Source organism: Triticum dicoccoides, chromosome 3B (assembly GCF_002162155.2).
Source record: "Triticum dicoccoides isolate Atlit2015 ecotype Zavitan chromosome 3B, WEW_v2.0, whole genome shotgun sequence".
Lineage (NCBI taxonomy): Eukaryota > Viridiplantae > Streptophyta > Magnoliopsida > Poales > Poaceae > Triticum > Triticum dicoccoides.
In genome coordinates, this window is record NC_041385.1 from 510,231,129 (window position 1) to 510,251,647 (window position 20,519).

A 20,519-nucleotide genomic window follows, 5' to 3' on the forward strand; every position below is an offset into this window, starting at 1 on the left:
GGATCTGCTGTCTTCTGATATTCTTGGAACTACACCGCTGCCATCTGCTCATCTGCTATTTTTGCTCCATCTTGAAGACAATCTTCTGCTCTTTGATGGTTACCGGAAACCATTATCAAGCCTCTGGGGTCAGGCATCTTCATCTTGAGATAAACATAACACGTTCGAGCCATAAAGCTAGCATAAGCAGGTCTGCCTAGAATGGCATGATATGCACTCTGGAAATCCACTACCTCAAACGTCAACTTCTCCTTGCGGAAATTCTTCTCATCACCGAAAACCACATCAAGAGTGATTTGACGAGTGATTCGGCTTTCTTTCCTGGAATGATGCCATGGAATCACATGTTACTCTCGCTGAGTTTGGACATCGGGATGCCCATTCCTTTGAGAGCTTCAGCATACAGGATATTCAGGCCACTGCCACCATCCATCAGGACCTTAGTCAGTCGGGTGCCCCCCACGACTGGGTCGACCACCAGCGCCTGCCTCCCGGGGGTAGCTACGCGTGCCGGGTGGTCGGACTGGTCGAATGTAATAGGCACCTTTGACCACTTCAGATATCTCGGTGTTGCCAAAGCAACCATGTTTACTTCTCTATTAATGACCTTCAGTCGACTTTTGCTCTCAATATCGGCAAAAATCACCAAAGTGGCATTGACATTGGGATAACCATCATCATCGTCCTTATCCTTTTCTTCCTTCTCAGGCTCTTTGTCCTTGCCACTAGGTTTACTTTCTTGGAAGCTCTGAATAAGGAGTCGGCATTGTCGAGTGGTATGCTTGGGGAGAATCAGATTTCCCTCCTCATCCTTCTTGGTGTCAATGTGACACGGTAAGTCCATCACATCATTTCCTTCCTGATCTTTCACCTTCTTAGGGGTCAGGGCCCTTTAGGTTTCCCTTTGAACTTTCCTTGATTTAATACCGCTGCCTCGGCAGGACCTGCTGCCTCAGCCTTTCGCTTCTGCTTCCGACTGGAATTTCCTCCCTCGGTGTCCTGGGCGGCTGTTTTGTGCTTGCCACTCTGGAGTCGGTCTTCCTCTTCGTCGTTAGCGTATTTGGTAGGAATCTCCATCATCCGAGTCAAGGACATATCTCCTGTCTGACCGAATTTCAGGACAAGCTCCCTATAGCGAACGCCTTCCTTGAAGGCACAGACTGCTTGGTGATCGGACATATTTTCCACTGTGTGGTGCAGAGTGATCCATCTCTGGATATAGTCCCTCAGGGTTTCATTCGGTTTCTGCACGCAATGCTGCAGTTCTGGTAGACCGGCTGACCTCTTGCAAGTTCCCTCAAACGTTCTGGTGAACACTCGGGCTAACTCATCCCAACTCAAAATACTCCCAGGGGCCAACTGAGTCAGCCAAGCTGTGGCAGACCCTTCAAGCATCAAAGTAAGGTGCTTCATGGCCACCTCATCGCTGCCACCGCCGATGTGCACATCCACTCGGTAATCTTCGAGCCAAGTATCAGGCTTCGACTCGCCCGTAAACTTGCTGATGCTAGTCGCCAATCTGAAGTTATGGGGTATCTTAGCATCTCTGATGGCCCTTCCAAAACACCCGGGGCCAGAAACATGGACTCTGCCTCCACTGGGTCTGTCCCGATCCAGCCCTTCTCTGTATGCTCTGTTCTGGTCGACCAGACCTTGCACAAGGACGGACCTTGCGTCAAAGCCAGGTTCTCTAGGGTCGACTGGAACTCTGCGGCCGTTCATGTTCGGACGCCTGTCGTCATTGCGCTTGGGCGCGTATGACCCGTCCCTCAGAAGGGGCGAAGGCGCTCGACGGTAGTTGTCGCGGGCGTACTCACGATCATATTCGCCATGAGCCCTTCCCAAGTACCAATCCTGATGGTGATCACGGCCTCCCTGTCGCAACGGGGACCTTAGACTGTGAGCCAACTGAAGGTGTCCGTTCTCACTGATCTGCTGTGGATTCTGTTCCTCGACTGGGAAACAGCGGAGTTCTGGTCTCCCGCTGCTCGGAGCAGCGCCCTGATCTGTTCCAGGCCTCTCCCAACCTCTGATCGGGACGGCTGAATAGACTCTGCAATACGCGCAGCCACTGCCAAATTCTGAATCGGTGTACCGAATACCTGAGTTTCCGGCGGAAATAACTGTCGTGCGCGTCGACTGGATTCAGGAATGAGTCGACGAGCACGCTCGTCGAGAGAATGTTGGAGATTCTCCAGACGAGTGCGCTCAGCCAGAGTGGCCAGGCACACTGCCTCCAAGGCCCGGGCCTCGGCGGTTTCCCCTATGATGGGGGTCTGGAGAGCCTCCACGTTGCGGCGGTGCAGCTCCTCCCTCTGCTGCGAGCTGAGAGGTTGGGGCTGGTACTCTTCGTGGTCAAGTGACGGACCGGCGCTCCTGCCGCCGTCGCCGCTGCGATGAAAGCCAGGCGGACCGTGATGGGAGTCGACCACGAGGACTTCCGCCGCAGGATCACAACTCCCGCTTTCAGAAAGAGTATCTGCGAAATCAGTCGACAGATCAACCGATCCGCGAGAATACATGTCGGGCTCAATAGCCGCGACTTGGGGGTGAAGGCTTGATGAGCCACCGCGTGTCTTACCCATCGCTGGAGCCGCGAACGGCCGGACCGCTTGCGGCGGCGTCCATCGGAAGGAGTCGACGACGCGATGAATGACTGATATGGTGAAGATGGCTGCCTGAGGAGGACGCCGCAGGAGCTCGCGCAGAAGTGCGCCGAGCCACGAGCCGGAAGGGCCTTGACGTCGAGGGGAGCTTCCTGGAGCCATGCAGAATCATCGGCGATGAAGATGAGCGCGCCGAGCCGGATCTCGCGGCCCATGACCAAATCGCCACCGGAAACCATGCTGATGAAGGTCGTAGAAAATGCAACCTCGCCGGAAGTCGCTAAGACGCTTTGCCCCAAGGTGGCACCAACTGTCGTGGTACTAAGTCTGACAGTAAGAATAGGGGGTACGTATGGAGAGGCAAGGTCCTAGCTACGGCAAGGTTGTACGCAAGTGTTTACGAGTTCAGACCCCTCTCGGAGGAGGTAAAAGCCCTACGTCTTGGTGCCCGGAGGCAGTCGACTGGATTATGAGTATGCGTGTTACCGGGGGTGCGAACCCTTGTCCCAGAAGAGGGGGTGGCTTATATAGAGTTCGCCAGGACCCCAGCCATCTCCCGTTACATAGGGTTGAATGTACATAAAGATTGAGGCGTTACTGATAACGACAGCCTTAAGTGCCCTTAATGACCTTAAAGACTACTGAGTGAATACTCCCCCGTTGCTGTTCTGAGTGACTTCTGGTCTTCAGTAGCTCGAGTGGTTTCTTGTATGGTCGAGTGGTTGACTGGTCGTGTGACTTTGGGAAGGAGGGGTATCCGAGTGGTTCGTTGGTCGAGTGAATTGCACTCGACACCTTTACTGGGTACCCTTTGTTGTCCCTTGAGCTTCTTTGCTTCTAGCGTAGTGAACTTAGGTAGGGCGTATAGGTCAGGCCTGTGACCCTACCCTAGGTCTGTATTCTCATCACGTACTACGTCTCACAGAGAAGTGATAGCGAAGGTAGCAACGGGGCTTGATCCATTTTTTAGAGAACAAAAACTAGAAAAAATCGTTTTCTTAAGCAAGTATAAAAGGAATCGGTTGTTTGACTAAATCGATCAGTCAATATTACACTCACTTATAAATATGCTGCCGGCCGCGATAAATAAACCCCCAGTACGTCTACACATGTAACGCAGCAGTAGAATATGTGCGTTGATTAGATTTATAGTTTGAGAGTAGCTAGCTACTGACTGGATCTTCTAAATTTCATTGCATAGCTCAGCGACGCTACTATTTTTTTTTTTTGAAACACTATCTCATTTTCTGGTTTTGCCGTTTTGGCCTGACTCCTTGCTGAAGGAGAAGAAACGGTCCCGTTCGACTCGATCAACTGACTCATGCTCGACGTCAGGTAAATTCACGAGCGGGAGTGAGGGGGGTAGTGTATGATTAAGGCCATGTCTTCGTTTTTCTTAAAAAAAAGGCAAAGGCCATGTCTTCGTTCAAATTGGCAAAGAATCATCAACCATTCCGTACCTTTTGTTTACGGGGTTTTGACGGTAAGGGGATCTCTAATGCTGACGGGAAATTTGCCTCCACATTTGTTCACGCAGAGAGGGATCAGTCCACAAATACGAAGCGGGACCGGCTATCCAACGATACCCGCATATATTTAACCCAAATTCTTTTAGGCCCGCACGTTTAAATAGCCACATATATAGTTAAAATAGTTTGAATGTTCAAATGCAGCAGTAGTTCGCATATATAGTAAAAGACCAACGTTTAGCACTGTCTAAGGTTGGAGCCGCCTTACCAACGCCTAGCACCGGGCAACGAGCCTGTGCTTCGGGTCGAGACGGGAGCACACGTTCTTGACCCGTGTCGCGCCTGACCCAACATGCGGTTAAGCAGGCGATGCCTTGACCCGCGAGGCGAGGCCCACATGCCGGATGACACGATTTTTTTTCTTTTTGAACATTCTAAGAGGTTAAAAATTGGCAATATTTTTTTTCCAGAAATCTCGCCTGCTTTGTTTATTCAGAAGCAATTGTCATAGGTACAAGATTTGGGTCATGGGGATTGCCTAACCAAACATGTCTATCTATGTCTAGGTTACAAGTAAACTTGGCGAGATTATGAGCTTCATAACTGAAGTTCCTACGCTCGAAAACAAAAAAGCAAGAAATAAAGCTATTACAGTGGTTCATTATTTCATGTACCAACGCTGCATTAGGCCTCCTGTTCCCTGTTGATGTCATTTACCGCCTCTTGACAGTCCGATGCCACACAAATCTTCTGCTGTCCCAGGTCATCCGCCAAAGCAAGCGCCTCACGGCATGCATATGTCTTCAAAGTTAACGGATCCGTGATCCCATAGTATACCATCGCCGATGACCCCAAATAATGTCCATCTTGGTCGCAGCAAAGGGCTGCAACTGACCCCAAATAAAAGGCTGAATAGCGCATGGGCCAACCAGCACATGTGTTGTACCTAAGCAGCCCGTTTAGTTCATGTGTTCTTCTTAAAAAAAAAAACTTAGTTCATGTGTCGTGCCTGGGCCACAAGACGAGGCACATTCTTTTTTTTTAAGAAACACGAAGTGGGGCCTCGGCGTGCCGTGCCGTGCCGGGCCCTTTTACTCGTGGGTCGGCCGGGCCGGCCCCTTGGCCAGGTCTGACTCACCGGGATAAAACTTGAGCTCTGTGGAATGGAATAAAGCAACGAACGTGTTCTCCTCACAAAAAAAAAAGGGAAAAAAAGAAGCAACGGACGTTTAAGCTCCACATTAGCAAAGCCGCGTCCGTGCGTATAATAGCGAGCATCCACCCGCACCGCCTCCCTCGTGTTCCCCCATCCCCACTGACGCCTCCTCCGCACGAAACACCGGCGCCGCACTCATCGGAGAGGAGGAAGCTCCCGCCCCGGCTCGATCCGATGGCCAACAGCAACCTTCCTCGACGAATCATCAAGGTGAACTTCCGATCTGATCATCCGAGCACAGATCTCTCGACTCCTTCGATCCGACTCGTCTTTTTTTTCTGTGTCTAACTTTTTGGGATTTCCGTGTGGTTGGATCTACGCAGGAGACGCAGAGACTTCTCAGCGAGCCAGGTGCGGGTGCTTTTCAATCTGCGGTTTCGGGTGGATTCTGGCGAGGTGTTGCATTTCTGGGTTTGATTTCCGCTCTTTGAATGGGTTGTTTGTGCAGCACCGGGGATCAGCGCTTCGCCCTCGGAGGAGAACATGCGGTACTTCAACGTCATGATCCTTGGTCCGGCGCAGTCACCCTACGAAGGTATTTCTTAATACATGATAGTGATGTTGTTTGTGATATGATGTGATAACTGTGGGGCTTGGAAGGTACTACGTCCGTCCACAAATATAAGATGTTCCGACTTTTTTTCTGAAATCGGATGTATATAGACACGTTTTACTGTGTTTGTTCCCTCACTTCAGTCCGTATGTACCCCATATTGAAATACCCAAAACATCTTTATTCGTGAACGGAGGGAGTAGCAATTAGCTAATTGAGATGACTCTGTTCAAAACATTTTGTTAGAAATGGTTCTAAAATGGTTGTGTTGGAATTATGGATGTTGGAGGTTGTGCTGTTTGATCGGTCTGGTGATGTGGCCGTGTCAGTTTTACTTTATTCTCTTCATGGCAGTTATCATGTTTGCTGGGTTTTACGTTCTCTCTTTAGTATGTAATCAGTAGTGGATAGATTTTTGCTACTTGCTCCAAGCTTATTTGTAATGTCACACTTATTTCCATGGTTAATATTCTATTGATATGGATAGTGTAACATATTTGCTTGCCTAAGCCCTTTGGTGTTATTGGAGCCACCTGTATGCCATAGGAAAAACGTCTCTCGTCTTCTAATTATGGAGAATGACCAATTTAGCCTAATTTCCAATTATGGAAGCGAACTATAGTCGAATATTCTAATTACCAATCTTGGTTTTGTTTGTTTATATGGATTACCTTAATAGCTTATCTTCTGCATGATATATCTGTCATGAAAGGGATGTTTTATGTTGAAGTGTTAGCATTCTATTTTATGACCGACTGGCTTTCTTACATTGTTCCCCTTTGCTTATCTATTGGGCAGGGGGAGTTTTTAAGCTGGAACTCTTTTTACCCGAGGAATATCCGATGGCTGCCCCAAAGGTAATAATCTGTAGATGAGATTTGGTTAATGTTTTCTACACAACTATTGGGCCTGTACACTTTTCTACATAATTATGGTGTATTCAGAATTGTACAGTGTGATTTCCTCTTTGGCCAATATGCCTGATTTCTTCTTTGGCTAATATGGCTTTGACTTTCTTTTACAAAGTTAACTACTTATGTTCTCATTTACATTTCTTCGGTGGCGTTTCCAGCTTTGGATAATCAAAAAAGTGTTTGTTTGCTTGATTTGCGTGCAAGTTGTTCGAAGCCTCATGCCTTATTGTTTTGCACATTTGTTGTGTTACTGTTGACATTCACTGTGCTTTCATATGTTTTGTTGTGGTAGTATATTATTGTATCAATCTCATTTCCCTGTCTAGACAATGTTAGCTGCTTTATTGGACATTTCATATAGAAATGATGGGAGTGTGAAACATGTGCGGCATAACGATTAACCCGTCAGGACAGCTAATTGGGTTAGCAGAAAGCTCAGAAAAATTATCACTTGCACTAAGATCCTTCTCAAAGGTTTATGTCAAAGGTTATTTCTATATATTAGTCTAGTGGTTGTCGTGGTTCTAAATGTATTTGGTACTTCTAGTGGTTGCCATTTTCTATCAGTTGTGCACTGTTAAAGAGGTCCTTTAATTTCTGTTATGTGCTTGGCAGTTAGACACTTTGAAGTATTAGTCTATTCTGATTTTGTATTTCCTTGACTTTACTATGTAATTTTTTTATAGAAGGATGAATAAGTAGCACTTAAGTTGTTAAGCAATTGCTACTGGAGGTCTCACCCTTCCTTTGGTCTCTATAAAACTGCGCGCTGCTATATAGCATTTCTAATGCTTATAATCTTGGCGAACATTTATACTTTGCTTGTTGGTAGCGCAGGTTAGGTTTCTGACCAAAATATACCATCCCAACATTGACAAGGTAAGCAGGCATGTTTTTTCAGTGTTATGTTACTTTCTCCAGAAATGGTTATTCCTTAATGGATTTACCTTTGTAGCTTGGTAGGATATGCCTTGACATTCTCAAGGATAAATGGAGTCCGGCTCTTCAGATTCGAACAGTTCTTTTGAGGTCCTCTCTCTCTCATTCTGGGTCTCTGTAACTTAGCATTTCATAATCTTTTTTCTGAGCTGTTTCCTTTGCTATGTTTCTCCAAAAGAAAGTATTTATCTTGAGCTTAATTAACCGAATAACCTGTTTGTAAATAAAAATCACCCTGTCTCATTTTCCGGCACTTAAGTATTGTTCCACACATTATCTGATTCTCGAGAATTGCTGTTATATTTTTATATTTAATGCTGCACATTGCCGCCCTGTGACATTTTTCTGGTTTCAGTATCCAGGCACTCCTAAGTGCACCAAATCCAGATGACCCTCTCTCTGAAAACATTGCTAAGCACTGGAAGTCCAATGAGGCAGAAGCTGTTGAAACAGGTAACAAGTGTGAAAATGTTGTCCCATTTGCCCTTGGGCCATGATATCTTAACTAAGTTCTGTTCTGGCGTTTGCAGCGAAGGAGTGGACTCGTCTGTATGCCAGTGGTGCATGACAACCCCATGCCGCTCTCGATGTAATAATCCATCATACTTTAGCCAGCAATCAAGTGCCATTTTGTTGATAAGAACAAACTGGAGATGTTTGCGCTGGAAGGGAGTATCTGAATGACTAGTGCTCGAGCTATTTGGTTGGTTGTAACACCTGTGTTGGTTGGTTCCCTTCACCCTGGGGCACCTTCTGACTGATCTGTATCTGATAGAACTTTCTATGCTCCTCCACTACAATACCCTTGTGTAGGAGAAGTTAACAAGTGTCCACATTGTTGAAATTGAAGCTGGCTTGCTAATTTGTTCTTGCTCTTGTAGTTTGGGAGTTTGAATACTCAGGGTTGGATCTGATACGCCCGAATATTTTCTCAGTCCCTCGCCTGTGTTTTCTTTTTGTTGTTGTTGAGCTGCCCTGGTTTATTTGTTACTCAAACGTGGCCGTCCAGTTCGTCTGCCTGTCTAACCTCCTTCCTCTCAAGTCATTGTCGCAGTGACGCGTTGAATTGTTTGCCTCAACGGCTCAAACACAGCCAAATATCCGATGGTTTAGCCGGACTAATCTTGCTTACTGCCTCCCGCTACAGGAGCCGATACAGCAACTGAGCCTTGCTGCTCGAGTGTGGCAGCGCGTTGCCCGCCAGCGCACACCAGAAACAGAAAGCCACAGCTCGTGCTACGGCGACAGCCGACAAGTTGCAACAAAACCTACTTGTCCGTCGACGGAAGAAATGTTTCCACCCACGAGAAGGCAGATGTGGGCGCGACGTATTGCCCTGTCACAGACGGCTTCATTTGCTGTCAGTTCCCACGGAATACGGCCTATATTTATGGCTAAACAGCAGCACTACGCCGTCTCACGCAGACGCAGGGCGAAGCACATCGGCGCACAGGACTAGCATGCAGTGTACCGTGCAGGTTAAACAAAGGACCCTCTCCCCCGCAAAAAAAAAACAAAGGACCCTCTTATCTTGCGAAAGGGGTGACAATAGTGAACGTTTTGGCTGGTAATTTACGTTATGGGAGGATGACAATTTCTTTAGAAACACATGGCAGCTTCTGAAAAGAAGAAAAAAAAGATTTGCTGCAATAAAGGAAGGATTTGCCATCTTCCACCATGTAAACTTGCCATAGAAAAACGTTGGCTTGCCACCCTCTTCCAACCGAACGTTCGACAGATAACAATACCGTAGATAAATGACAGCAGAAAGAAAAACACGGTATATGCTACTCCCCGGGGACATCTCACTGGCATGGCACTCACGGGGCAAAACCCTGGGGGCACCCACCGGTCAGTCCAAGGCGCAGGACGCCGGTAAAACCCATCATAAGTCTCCTCTCCTCCCCGGAGCGTCTGCCCGACGGTTGGGGTGAAAAACCAGGAGCGCAGGTTCGCTCGCCTGCCCGCTCCAGTGTTCCGTGCTCCTGTTTGTTTATTCATTCACTCACAGCACAACGCCAACGCCAACGCTAACGCCTCGCCTCAGCTACTTCGGGAGCTGCCGCGTCGTCCGTGCGTGGGGGGACCGGCCGCGCACATCGGAGCCCCGCCGCCTCGGCGAGCCGGTCCGCCAGACGCCATGGCTGCCGGCGACGAGCCCTCCGTCACCCGCTGGTCCTTCCAGGTGACTCGCTGGCCTATGCTATTCCTCCTACCCCTTTCATGCTCTCCCGTGCTGAGATCTCGTCGTTCCCAATTCGCTATGATGTGGCCTCGGCCCAGGACTTCGAGCGCTACTACGACGCGGGCCTCGGCATCTGCCGCCAGCCCCAGGGCGACGGCGACGACGCGCCGCCCGGATCGGGCTCCGCCGACACCGCCCACGCCAATGGCGGCGCCGACCTGTCCGTCTTCGAGCAATTCGAGCGGCTGGTAATTATTAAATTCGGTCCTCTCGCAGAATGCTTCCATGTTGCTACTACTTTGGGGACTTACACAGTTTCTCTACTGATTCCCGGTTGCAGGATAGAAATGTCGAGTTGCGCAATGGTTCAATGGATGCCGGACCACCGTAAGACTCGTTGCTTATACTTCAACTAGTTTACTTGCCAACGTTTGTTTAATCTAAATTTAGCTAATTTGTAAAGTGTAGAGATAAGCTAATTCTGGGATGTTCTAACATTAGTAATCTCTCCGTATGGTACAATTTAATCGAGGCTGTACGAAGCTTCACCATCCGCTTCACTTCTGATTCGTTCTTAGCTCATATAGGAGTCAAATCACGCACTTCAGTTGAGTTGACTAAATATAGGAATGGCTTCTTCATCCAACTGCCTAGCTGTGTCTGTCTTGCTCAAATCCAGGCATGCCAACTGGTGTTAGATTATTATTTGTGGAGCTTATGCCGTAAGTAATTATTGCTTGCTACTAAACAACAACTCATGAAACGGTGGATATAATTTTTTTTGTTTATAGTTATGCTGTTAGTGGATAGAAATTATATTGAAATGGCTGAAGCTCAGTGGAAGTTAGCGACCTGCGAATAGAAGTTTCTACCTGTTAATTTCCGGTCTCAACTGTTAAGTTTAAAGTATTGCTGTACTGTTTGGTCCATGAATAAAACCGCCAGAGGGCATGCCTCTCTTTCACTTGTCATGCAAACATATATCTTGTGAACTGTGATAACCGGATGTGTGACTTTTGCAGGCAGAAATCCCTGCTTCCTTCTTTTGAATCTGCAGAAACACGCAACTTAGCCGAGACATTGTTGAGGTGACAGTCTGACCAAACATTTAGCTATACCTTATGTTTGTACCATCTTGGCACTACCATGTATTTCAGACCTTTACACCATAACTTCTTGGTGAAATGTGCTAATTCCTACAGGGATATCATTCGTGGGAGTCCAGATGTCAAATGGGAAAGCATTAAAGGTTTGGAAACTGCGAAGCGACTTCTTAAGGAGGCAGTCGTCATGCCTATAAAGTATCCCAAGTGGGTTTGTTTGCTCCCTGAAATGATATACACAAGCTGGACACTTCTTTTTCCTGCTTTGTCGCTTAACATATGCTACACAGTTGTATAGAGTATATACCTATGAGATGCATGTCTCAGAAAGCTTGTTGAATCAAATTTATGATTCAAACCTGACATGTTGGCATGTCCATTATATGCTTTTAAATGGTCGATTCAGTTCAACTTAATGTTGATGTGAACTTAATGTCGACATGTTCACGATGCCATCTAATACTGTTTACTTTAAGCCTTCCAAATACCTACTAGAATCCCCCAACGTGCTTGAAGGCCTATGTCTTTATAGCCAATATGAGATAACTGAAAAATAACAACATGGGTGCTATTTTAGAACCTTTGTTCATCTTTGTTGAAGTGATTGTTATCTGAGTACCTGGTTGCTTGGGAAAAATAATTCATTTGTCAGTCTGAAGGACACTGCCTTTTTTTGTACCTAAATGGTTAAGAAACTTAGCGGTTTTGAATTATGATAGATGCTGAATTTGTATCAATCAGGCAATGTTTTGCTAGTGGTTCTGTGGAATATTTTCTCCTTTGTCCTAATCAAACTCAGCTATTAGGTACTTCACAGGTCTGTTATCACCCTGGAAAGGTATATTGCTATTTGGTCCACCAGGAACAGGAAAGGTTTGCACTTATGAAATCCTTAGCGTATTTTCTTCTACAATTTTTCCTGTTTTTCTTGTGAAGCTCTTGTGAAGCTACCTCCCATGTTAACAATATTGTTAGCACTTCCTCATGGGGTTAAGTTGTGGAATAATTTCTCTAAATGTCTTACACAATATGATTAAAAAGCAATTGTTTTGCATAAAAATACCTTCAATTGTTATTTTATATGCCACATTGGGATTTATTCAATTATTTGCTCAGCAAAGATATTACAGAGTTGAACTAATTTGCACCTAAACTAAATACCCATAGTATTTGTGATTGATCTGGTCTGCTACCGTCTCAACGTTGCTATGCGTCAATGAATGATTAAGATAAAGAAAGATGCCTCTAATTATTCACAATTGCTTCTACACCAGCTTCTGTAATGTTCAGGATATCGGTAACTAGTACCATATCGTTTGGATGCTTGAGTAGGGATTAATCGGCGAACCGGCCATTTAACTGAATTTATCAGTAACCCATTTACTGGGAGGTTAACTAGTGCCATATCTATATATATCCTAGGCTATATAGCAAAATGCAATGTACTAAATGTCTAAATATGCAATCCTAGGCTACATAGCAACAAGGAAAATTGTTGCCTTGATGTTCTGCTGATGTTGCAGCCGACCTGGAAGGCTATAAACCTGCACATTGAAAAGTAGGGAGGGAGCGGGCCAGTTTTGGGCTAAAAAATGATTAGCAGTTAATTGGCCTGGCGGATAATTTGGCCTGACGGCTGATAAATCGGTTTGTCAGACAAATTAACTGGACCTACCAGTTAATGGCTCGAATAGCACGTTCTCGTATCGGGAGGGGTCAGGATAGCAGTTAACTGACCATATCGGTAGTTAACTGACCGATGTTTGGAACAGTCTATGTTGTATCTTTTCATTTCAGCTGCATTATTACCGAAATTCCATATATTAACCGCCATGCTATGCACAAACTAAAATTGCTGACCATCATCAAGTACAGCAGTTGTGTTATAACTGCCCTAGTATGTTTAATTTCAGACAATGCTGGCAAAAGCTGTGGCTACCGAGTGCAAAACAACTTTTTTCAACATTTCAGCCTCATCAATTGTCAGCAAATGGCGTGGTATGTTTTCCACCTCTTGTAATGTACAGTTGCATTGCTTTTCTGTTATTGCTGTTATCTTTTTTTCACTGGGGCCATGCTCTACTGCCATACCATTTGAATGTGACCATTTACTATATGTGGTATGCATTTTTGTGAGTTCCTGTGAGTTTTTTTTAATGCTGCATATTGTTGCTATAAATTAATATTAGATGCATGCTGTTGTATTTGGGGAACTCCAAATCTGTCCTCTCAAAACTAACTATTTGCAGATTGACACAACTCATTGCATTTATCCTTGCAAGACCCATGAAAGTTTAACACATGTTCTTCACAGCACCATGATATTATTGTGTTTTGGTTTGTTGCCCATCTGAATCATACCAAATTGTGGTTACCAAGTACAAACAGAAAATAGCTATCATTTGCATCGTTCCAAAATTTTCTCTGCTTGCGAAAACTGGCATTGCCTACCCCGAAAGGCGCAAACTCCCTGGACTTCTTCTGTGCCTGCCCAGTTTTTGGCAGAGCTCTTTCTTATTAGCTTGGTGATGCATCAGTGCAATGTATGATGCGGGAATAATTTGATTATTACAGTGCTCCTAATTACAATATTTTCTGATCCACACGTCTGATTTGTGATACATATGAACAGTGTGTTTTGTTTCTGATTTAATCAATGAAAAAGAAAACCCATACTGTCTATGTATTGAATAACATTCTTACAACTATTATTTGCATTATATAACTAAAAAAACCATTAACAACAGATTGAGCCATTGTACCCTTGCACACCTTTTGCTACGCATCAATGCCCTTCTGTTGCATCATGCAGTACTTGTAGCTCTTCCATGGACATGTTTGTACCACTGGTTCCCTGTTTGCACCACAGGTGCTTGTCTGCACCCTTGTAATCCATCTTCTGTTACCCACTTTTGCCCTCTTTCGCGCCATGCATTATTTGCAGGTCTTGCTTAGCAATTGTTTCTGCTGGCTCCCTGCTTGAACCAAACCAATCTTTGTGGAATTATCACTTTCGGACATCAACATGGAATGCTGTTTCCAACTTCACTCTTCTTTGTGGAATTATCACCTTAATCTGTCAACATGGAAGAAAAGATATTTGCAATTGAATACTTCTGTCTACTATCCTATTACAATTACAGAGGTCCACCTGATGGAAATGTCTTATCTGCCTCTAGATTGAACATATAACCTCCAATGTAACATCATTATTGTGCACGGTAGATTTGGTTAGTCTAATAGTTAGTATGCTACAGGTGACTCGGAGAAACTAGTAAAAGTCTTATTTGAGCTTGCAAGGCATCATGCACCATCTACCATTTTCCTTGATGAGATTGATGCTATCATTAGCCAACGTGGTGAAGCTCGTAGTGAACATGAAGCCAGTCGGCGACTGAAGACTGAACTATTAATACAGGTATTCTTCCTGGAGACTTCAAAAGCATGAATTATTATGAAATGCGTAAATGCTCACTAAATATTCGCTTCTCAATCGCAAAAAGAATGAACATTGATTTATAGAAGGAAATTGAGTGGAGAACAAGCCTTTAGAATCTTGTACTTTCCATACATGAGACTGATGAAAGGCAGTCAGAACATGGAAATTTTGTAATGTTGACATGTTAAATAATTTTTCATTTGCTTAATTTCGTGATGAATTTCAATGGTGGGCTGTTTTGACTCAGTATTTTTGGCCGTTTCATAACATTTTACTGCAGATGGATGGGTTGACTAAGACAGATGAGCTTGTTTTTGTTCTGGCGGCCACAAATTTACCATGGGAACTAGATGCAGCAATGTTACGCCGATTGGAAAAACGTGTATCCTTTTCTGAACAATTTAGTAATTCTGAGTGCAAGTGTGCATATCAGTTCTGAGAGCCCGGTCTCTGCTGTTATGGATGCTACCAGTTCCACTTCCAGTTGGCAACAATAAATTTTATCTTTTAAATGAACTTTTTAAGGGAGTATAACATATGCCATAAAATCCCCATGCTTCTCACTGAGAGGTAGTACCTTTTTAAAATAAATCACTAGGCAATTCAACCTGTATATCTGGAAATGATTGTTTGATCTTATTGGAATGCCAGTATTTGTCTGCGGGGCCACTTGATTTCTCTACCTGAAGAAACATATATTTTTTGCTTAACTTGTCCAATCAGATTCTTGTGCCCTTACCAGAGGCAGAAGCTAGGCATGCTATGTTTGAAGAGTTCCTTCCATCGACTCCAGACACAATGAAGATTCCATATGATGTTCTTGTGGAGAACACTGAAGGATATTCCGGCTCTGATATACGCCTTGTTTGTAAGGAGGCAGCAATGCAACCACTTAGACGGTTAATGGCAGTTCTAGAAGGCAGACAAGAAGAAATGCCAGAGGATGGTATGTGCTCTATCCTTCACAAGTGATTGTCTACCTTTTCTATAACTCTACTGTGTGTGCGCGAGAACAAATGGCCACACTTAACATAATTAAAAACAACGGTCAGCAAGTTGATGAAATAAAATTGATCTTACCACTCCATTGAAAAAGCCAAGTGATATTTACCTCCTTTTGGGGTTTAAAATGTTACAGAGTTGCCTGAAGTTGGCCCAATAGCGGCAGAAGATATCGAACTTGCCTTGAGGAATACACGGCCGTCTGCTCATCTCCATGCACATAGATATGAGAAATTCAATCAAGATTATGGCAGCCATGTCATTGGCTAAAGGTGAGCAGTGAAAACAAGCGACGCTTTTGACCGCCCGCCTTAGGTTTGTCTAAGCATGCCTAGAACATCTTTTTGCAGGAGCATGTTGATATGACCTCGTTTGCACCCTGTATGGAGCTTTAGTATTCGTCGGCAGAAAGGATAATTACCATCCATGTATTTCCAGCTCGTAAGCATTGCTTGTGCATAATATTTATTCCATCATCATGTATATTACCATTTATATCACAAGCAATAAGCCCTTTGGGCATTCAAGCTCTAACGATTTGGCTTGCCATCCCCAAACCTGTGGCGTCATTCGTTGGCGTGTATTTTATGGTGGGCAGCTTGAAGCTTTGGTCCTCGTTTTTTTTAAAGCAATATGCTCACTCTGATCCCTACAGCTTCTCGTTTGGACATGGGTAGATCAAGTTTAAAATTCTTTCCTACGATCGTTTAGGTTTAGCCACCCTCCTACAATGATACTAGCTTAGCTTGGCAGCGGAATATGAGCACATTGACCATGCTCTCCGTCCGGAGCAGTAGTAGCAGCATTCAGTAGCAACTGACATGTAGCCTTGGCTTGGCCGGTTCTTGGGCAGGGCTCCAGCATGCGGTCAGAGAGCTTTTTTTTTAGAGAAAGCTATCATGATGAGCTTTAATGATTTGATAAAATATTTTCATCATTCACAGGACTCGAATTGATAAAATCATTTCATTGTTCACAAGACTTGATGTTAGAAGGGAACAGATAGAAGATTGGCGGAATATGATGGATGTATTATTGAGCCTTGAGGGCGAGTATATATTGAGTACAAGACTTGGAGGAGAAACTTTTCCTATCTAATCTTGGACAATCTCTACATACTAAATATATCTCTAACATCACCTCGCAGTTGTAGCGGTAGCGTTGCGAATAACAGGAGCGTCACGGACGGTCAGACTAGAGAGAATAGCAGTTGACTGGCTGACACCCCCGGCAGTCGCAGCGGGAGCATCGGGGATGGTGTCGCATCGCGGACGCGTGGATTGTAGAGGAAGCCGATGAGTTGCTCAAGTGAGGTGATAGCCCTTTGTGCCATTGTCGAGGTAGCCGAGAGTGTGGGAGGTGTAGCCGTGGTCGAGGTAGCCGTGCGAAGAACACTGTGGTCGAGGTATCGTGCGAAGAACGCCGTGGTCGAGGTATCGTGCGAAGAAAGCCGTGGTCGATGTCGAGTTAGGGTAGCCAGTGTCGAGGAAGTCGCCGTGGAGCCGCGGGCGCAAGGAGGCGCCAAGTTAGTCATGGGCGCAGTGATGTTGAAGTAGTGGTGCGCTGGGAAGAAGACGTTGACGAGGCGTCGCGTCGGGTTAGCCAAGCCCATCATGAACGAAGGCACGCATCGCTGTTGCCAGCACCGGACATGCGTAGATAGATGAAGGCGATGTTGACGGAGCGTCACGCCAGGCTTGCCAGGCCCGGAAACACGTCGTGGACGAAGGCACGCATCGGTGTTGCCACTATCGGGCATGCGTAGAGTGGGACCTGCACGAGTTGTACGACATGTCGGAGAGCCCAGCAGAGAAGGACTCGACGATGGTTGCGACGCCAATCGGCGCGGGGCCAATGTCGCCCGTGGTTGTCGGAGTAGATGAAGTGGTCGGGGTAGATGACAGCGACGCTGGCAACGGACTGGTGTTGGACGAAGACGAAGGAGGTGGACGTGTGGCGGCGGCGGCCGAAGAAGAGCGGCGGCGACGACCTGACGGCGGTTGCGGCTAGGTTAGGAGCATGGTGGCTATGCTCGAAGTAGGAGAGGAACCCGACAGCGTGACAAAGACCGACGCAGACGGTGGATTTCCCGCGCCGAGGGCGACGACGCGGCGCATACCACGGGAGGTTGACGCGCGGTGATGGCGAAGTGGACCTCGGGCTGCGGCGCTATGGCCCGAATGGGCGACGGAGCGGCGGCGGGGACCGCGGACCGCCACGCTACGGCCTGAAGGGACGACACAACGATGACGCGGGTCGGTGCAGCCGAGGAAGAACCACGGGGCGGCGGCGCTGTGGCCGACGCAGTGGCAGCCCATTGCTCGATCGGTAGAGAGCACGCTGAACTCGGGACGGTCTTCACGGGGCCTGCGAAGGCGCACGCAACCGACGGGCCAGGTCGGTCGCACGACGTAGATGAGGTGGTTCACGATGGTGGGTGGGGGATCAATCCGATCACGCCCGAGGTCGGGGACATCGCTCCATGGACGCTGGGTGGCGACGGAGTCCAAGATGAAGCCTGCGACGATGGTCAACAGGGTGGTCGTACAGGCGCGGCATAGATAGAAGGGCGGACGGGCGTGCGAACAACGACTATGATGGGTCGCCGCATGGCGCGAGGCCGCCGGGTGGGGGAGATGTAGGAGTCCCGGTCGGAGTAGGGCGGCGACAGCCGGCCGTGAACGACGGATGATGGGTCGCCACATCGCGTGAGGCCGTCGGGTCGGGGCAACGGGCGGGCAGTCGTGCGGACGACGGCCGTTAGGGGCCGCCTGTCGCGCGAGGCCGCCGGGTCGGTGAAGAGGCCGGCCGGTCGCGCCGATGTTGGGGTAGAGGCGCACGTGGGTCAACGGCAGCGGCGGGCGACGCAAACCGATCAAGTTTAGATCGAAAAACCAAAAATAAAAACGCCAATCAAGGTGACCGGCCGGAGAGACAAAAACCCGGAGCAAGGGCTCGAGAAAAAGACTCTAGGGCAACCGGTCAACACGACCGACGGACGAACCCTAGGAATGGGCGGCGTGGCCCCCGACGGCGGTCATGGATGCCAACCGCCCTGGGGGCGGCGCGCGGGACGGAAGCGGCGGACGACGGCTAGAGTTGGATTGCTTAGGTTGATACCGTCGGCGTTCTGGGAACGGGGGTACCCAGACTTGCGTGCCTGCGGCCTACTGCGTGGCTCAAGGAGTGGCCCGGTACGGCCCATCTTCAACAACATATGCTCAAGACCCTCGCGAGGGGCCAAGTCTCGCGAGACGGACGACAGGAAGCTTCCTCAGGCACAGCCTTGTCAGGCTGGCTCGCGAGGAGGCGGAGAGATCAAGGCAGGGTACGTCACAAGGTGCCCGTGACGCAAGCCATGACGACCGAAGCCAGGCGGGCGCTAGGCGGGCGCCTGCCTGCGCAGAGTCCTTGTTTCCTCTTTGGTGCAAAGGGGGCAAGCGCAGGCGAGAGTATCAAGCAAAGGCAACCATTTCGGTGCAACAAGACCAAGACCAGCAGAACGGCGGGATGGAGGTCATCGTGGAGCCCAAGCCGGCGTCACCGTCAGAGTCTTTGGCAGGTGAGGACCGACTTTAGCCAGGATAAGTGTACTAAATGTTTCCCTTCAAAATGACCAATTGTTGGCGCCCTTCCCGCTCAATATTTGGAAAGAGGACCAAGGCCTCACTCTATAAATAGGATTAGCCACTCTCAAGGCAGGGGGTCGACGAATCGAACCTTAGCCAGAACCACCAACACAAGAACCCCTCCCCTCGCGAGGCAGTTCTTTCTTTGTATTGTTCATCATCAGCCCCTGAGGCAATCCACCACACCATAAACTAGAGTAGGGTATTACACCACAATGATGGCCCGAACTAGTATAAACCTCGTGTCCCTTGTGTTGTTCTTCGTGTAGTTTTAGATCCTTGCGAGGCGACGAGACATGAGTAGGTAGGAGGTGTGATCTCCGCGCGCACCCCAGGGTTCGAACCTTGAGGGTCTGCCGGAACCCGAAATCTGACATTTGGCGCGCCAGGTAGGGGTGCGCCGGAATCCGCCTTCCGTCGCCCTGTGTTTCGCCGTCTGTCGCATCCATGTCAGACGCTCGTCGAGCCCGCGCCGAGCGCCGGGCCGGTCTCGCCACTCACGTCGCCCAGACGGCCCCCGTCGGCGGATGCCCCCGCCGTTCCCCGTCGCCTGCCGTCAACGTCGCCATAGGCCCGGCGGGGAAGGAGCAGCAGGCGTCGTCCCTGCATCTTTCGGTGCGGCGAGAAGGCCGCACCGCCAACCCATAGCTGACTCCGGCCGTTTCCTCGTCCCACGCCCGTCGCGCTCCGGCGGACGCGCACGCCGCGCTGCTCCTGGCACGGGAGCTCCTGCACTACCGTCCCGTCGACGACCTCTATGACGAGTGGCTCGCCCGCATCACCGAGCTCGTCAGCGCCGCTGGGGGCTCCCCAGCGCCATCCCTCTCGCTGCACCCCGCCCCGCCCTGCGCGGGCAACGAAGCTCCCGGGCGCCTCAGCCGCCTCCCCCTCAAGAAGGCGCCTTGGCCCCAAGGCGTGTGGCCCCTGGACGAGACCCGCTCCGTCCGGCGCCAGCACAACAAGAGAAGAGCTGCCAAGAGATCCCTCGTCCCCAAGAAGCTGCCCGTGTGCTCCCCGCACCGGCCCGTCACGACCGCGCTCCTGCTCCAGCGCGTCAAGATCCCGCACTGCTCCTGGCGGCAGCGCACAGAGACTTTCAAGATCAAGCTCTCCATCACCAAAGGCCTCCCGTGGCCACTGCAGGATGCCGTGCCTTCACCGCCGAGCTGCGCAGCGTGGCCTGACCGGGCAAGTTCAAGCCAGATCTGCCCCCGCGCTACGATGGCAGGGCTGACCCTGCGGAGTTCCTCCAGCTCTATGAGCTGGGCACTGAAGCCGCCAACAGGGACGAGAAGGTCATGGCGAACTGGTTTCCCATGGCGCTCAAGGACGGTGCCCGCACCTGGCTCCTGAACCTGGCTCCCGACACGATTTCCTCTTGGGACGAGATGCGCACCCGCTTTATCGCCAACTTCCAAGGCACCCGCGACCGGCCCCCGGCCATGAGCGACTTGCGCCGCATCA

The 20,519-nt window shown here is 48.5% G+C and overlaps 2 protein-coding genes across 2 annotated transcripts; both read left to right on the forward strand.

Annotated features, from left to right (window-relative positions):
• Window positions 1-5,327: 5,327 nt before the first annotated feature.
• On the forward strand, window positions 5,328-8,631 carry LOC119276800 (ubiquitin-conjugating enzyme E2 36). The gene is made up of 8 exons (XM_037557957.1): window positions 5,328-5,501; window positions 5,615-5,642; window positions 5,740-5,826; window positions 6,643-6,701; window positions 7,596-7,637; window positions 7,714-7,787; window positions 8,053-8,150; window positions 8,228-8,631. Exons 1-8 carry the CDS (start codon window positions 5,466-5,468, stop codon window positions 8,263-8,265), a joined length of 462 nt encoding a protein of 153 aa, XP_037413854.1. The 5' UTR covers window positions 5,328-5,465; the 3' UTR covers window positions 8,266-8,631.
• Window positions 8,632-9,682: 1,051 nt separating this feature from the next.
• On the forward strand, window positions 9,683-15,983 carry LOC119276801 (katanin p60 ATPase-containing subunit A-like 2). The gene is made up of 12 exons (XM_037557958.1): window positions 9,683-9,882; window positions 9,981-10,130; window positions 10,223-10,269; window positions 10,905-10,970; window positions 11,085-11,192; window positions 11,792-11,858; window positions 12,899-12,983; window positions 14,243-14,403; window positions 14,705-14,806; window positions 15,148-15,370; window positions 15,563-15,698; window positions 15,777-15,983. The coding sequence occupies exons 1-11, from the start codon at window positions 9,838-9,840 to the stop codon at window positions 15,694-15,696; spliced, it is 1,188 nt and encodes a 395-aa protein (XP_037413855.1). The 5' UTR covers window positions 9,683-9,837; the 3' UTR covers window positions 15,697-15,698; window positions 15,777-15,983.
• The last annotated feature ends 4,536 nt before the right edge of the window (window positions 15,984-20,519 follow it).

Bases quoted from the DNA above. Each gene is read 5' to 3' on its own strand.
- LOC119276801 (XM_037557958.1), top strand. From the start codon at position 9,838: ATGGCTGCCGGCGACGAGCCCTCCGTCACCCGCTGGTCCTTCCAG. The intron at 11,193-11,791 runs GTGGGTTTGTTT...CTCAGCTATTAG, and splicing joins ATGCCTATAAAGTATCCCAA to GTACTTCACAGGTCTGTTAT. The intron at 15,371-15,562 runs GTATGTGCTCTA...AAAATGTTACAG, and splicing joins AGAAGAAATGCCAGAGGATG to AGTTGCCTGAAGTTGGCCCA.
- LOC119276800 (XM_037557957.1), top strand. From the start codon at position 5,466: ATGGCCAACAGCAACCTTCCTCGACGAATCATCAAG. The intron at 5,827-6,642 runs GTATTTCTTAAT...TCTATTGGGCAG, and splicing joins GGCGCAGTCACCCTACGAAG to GGGGAGTTTTTAAGCTGGAA. The intron at 7,638-7,713 runs GTAAGCAGGCAT...TTACCTTTGTAG, and splicing joins ACCATCCCAACATTGACAAG to CTTGGTAGGATATGCCTTGA.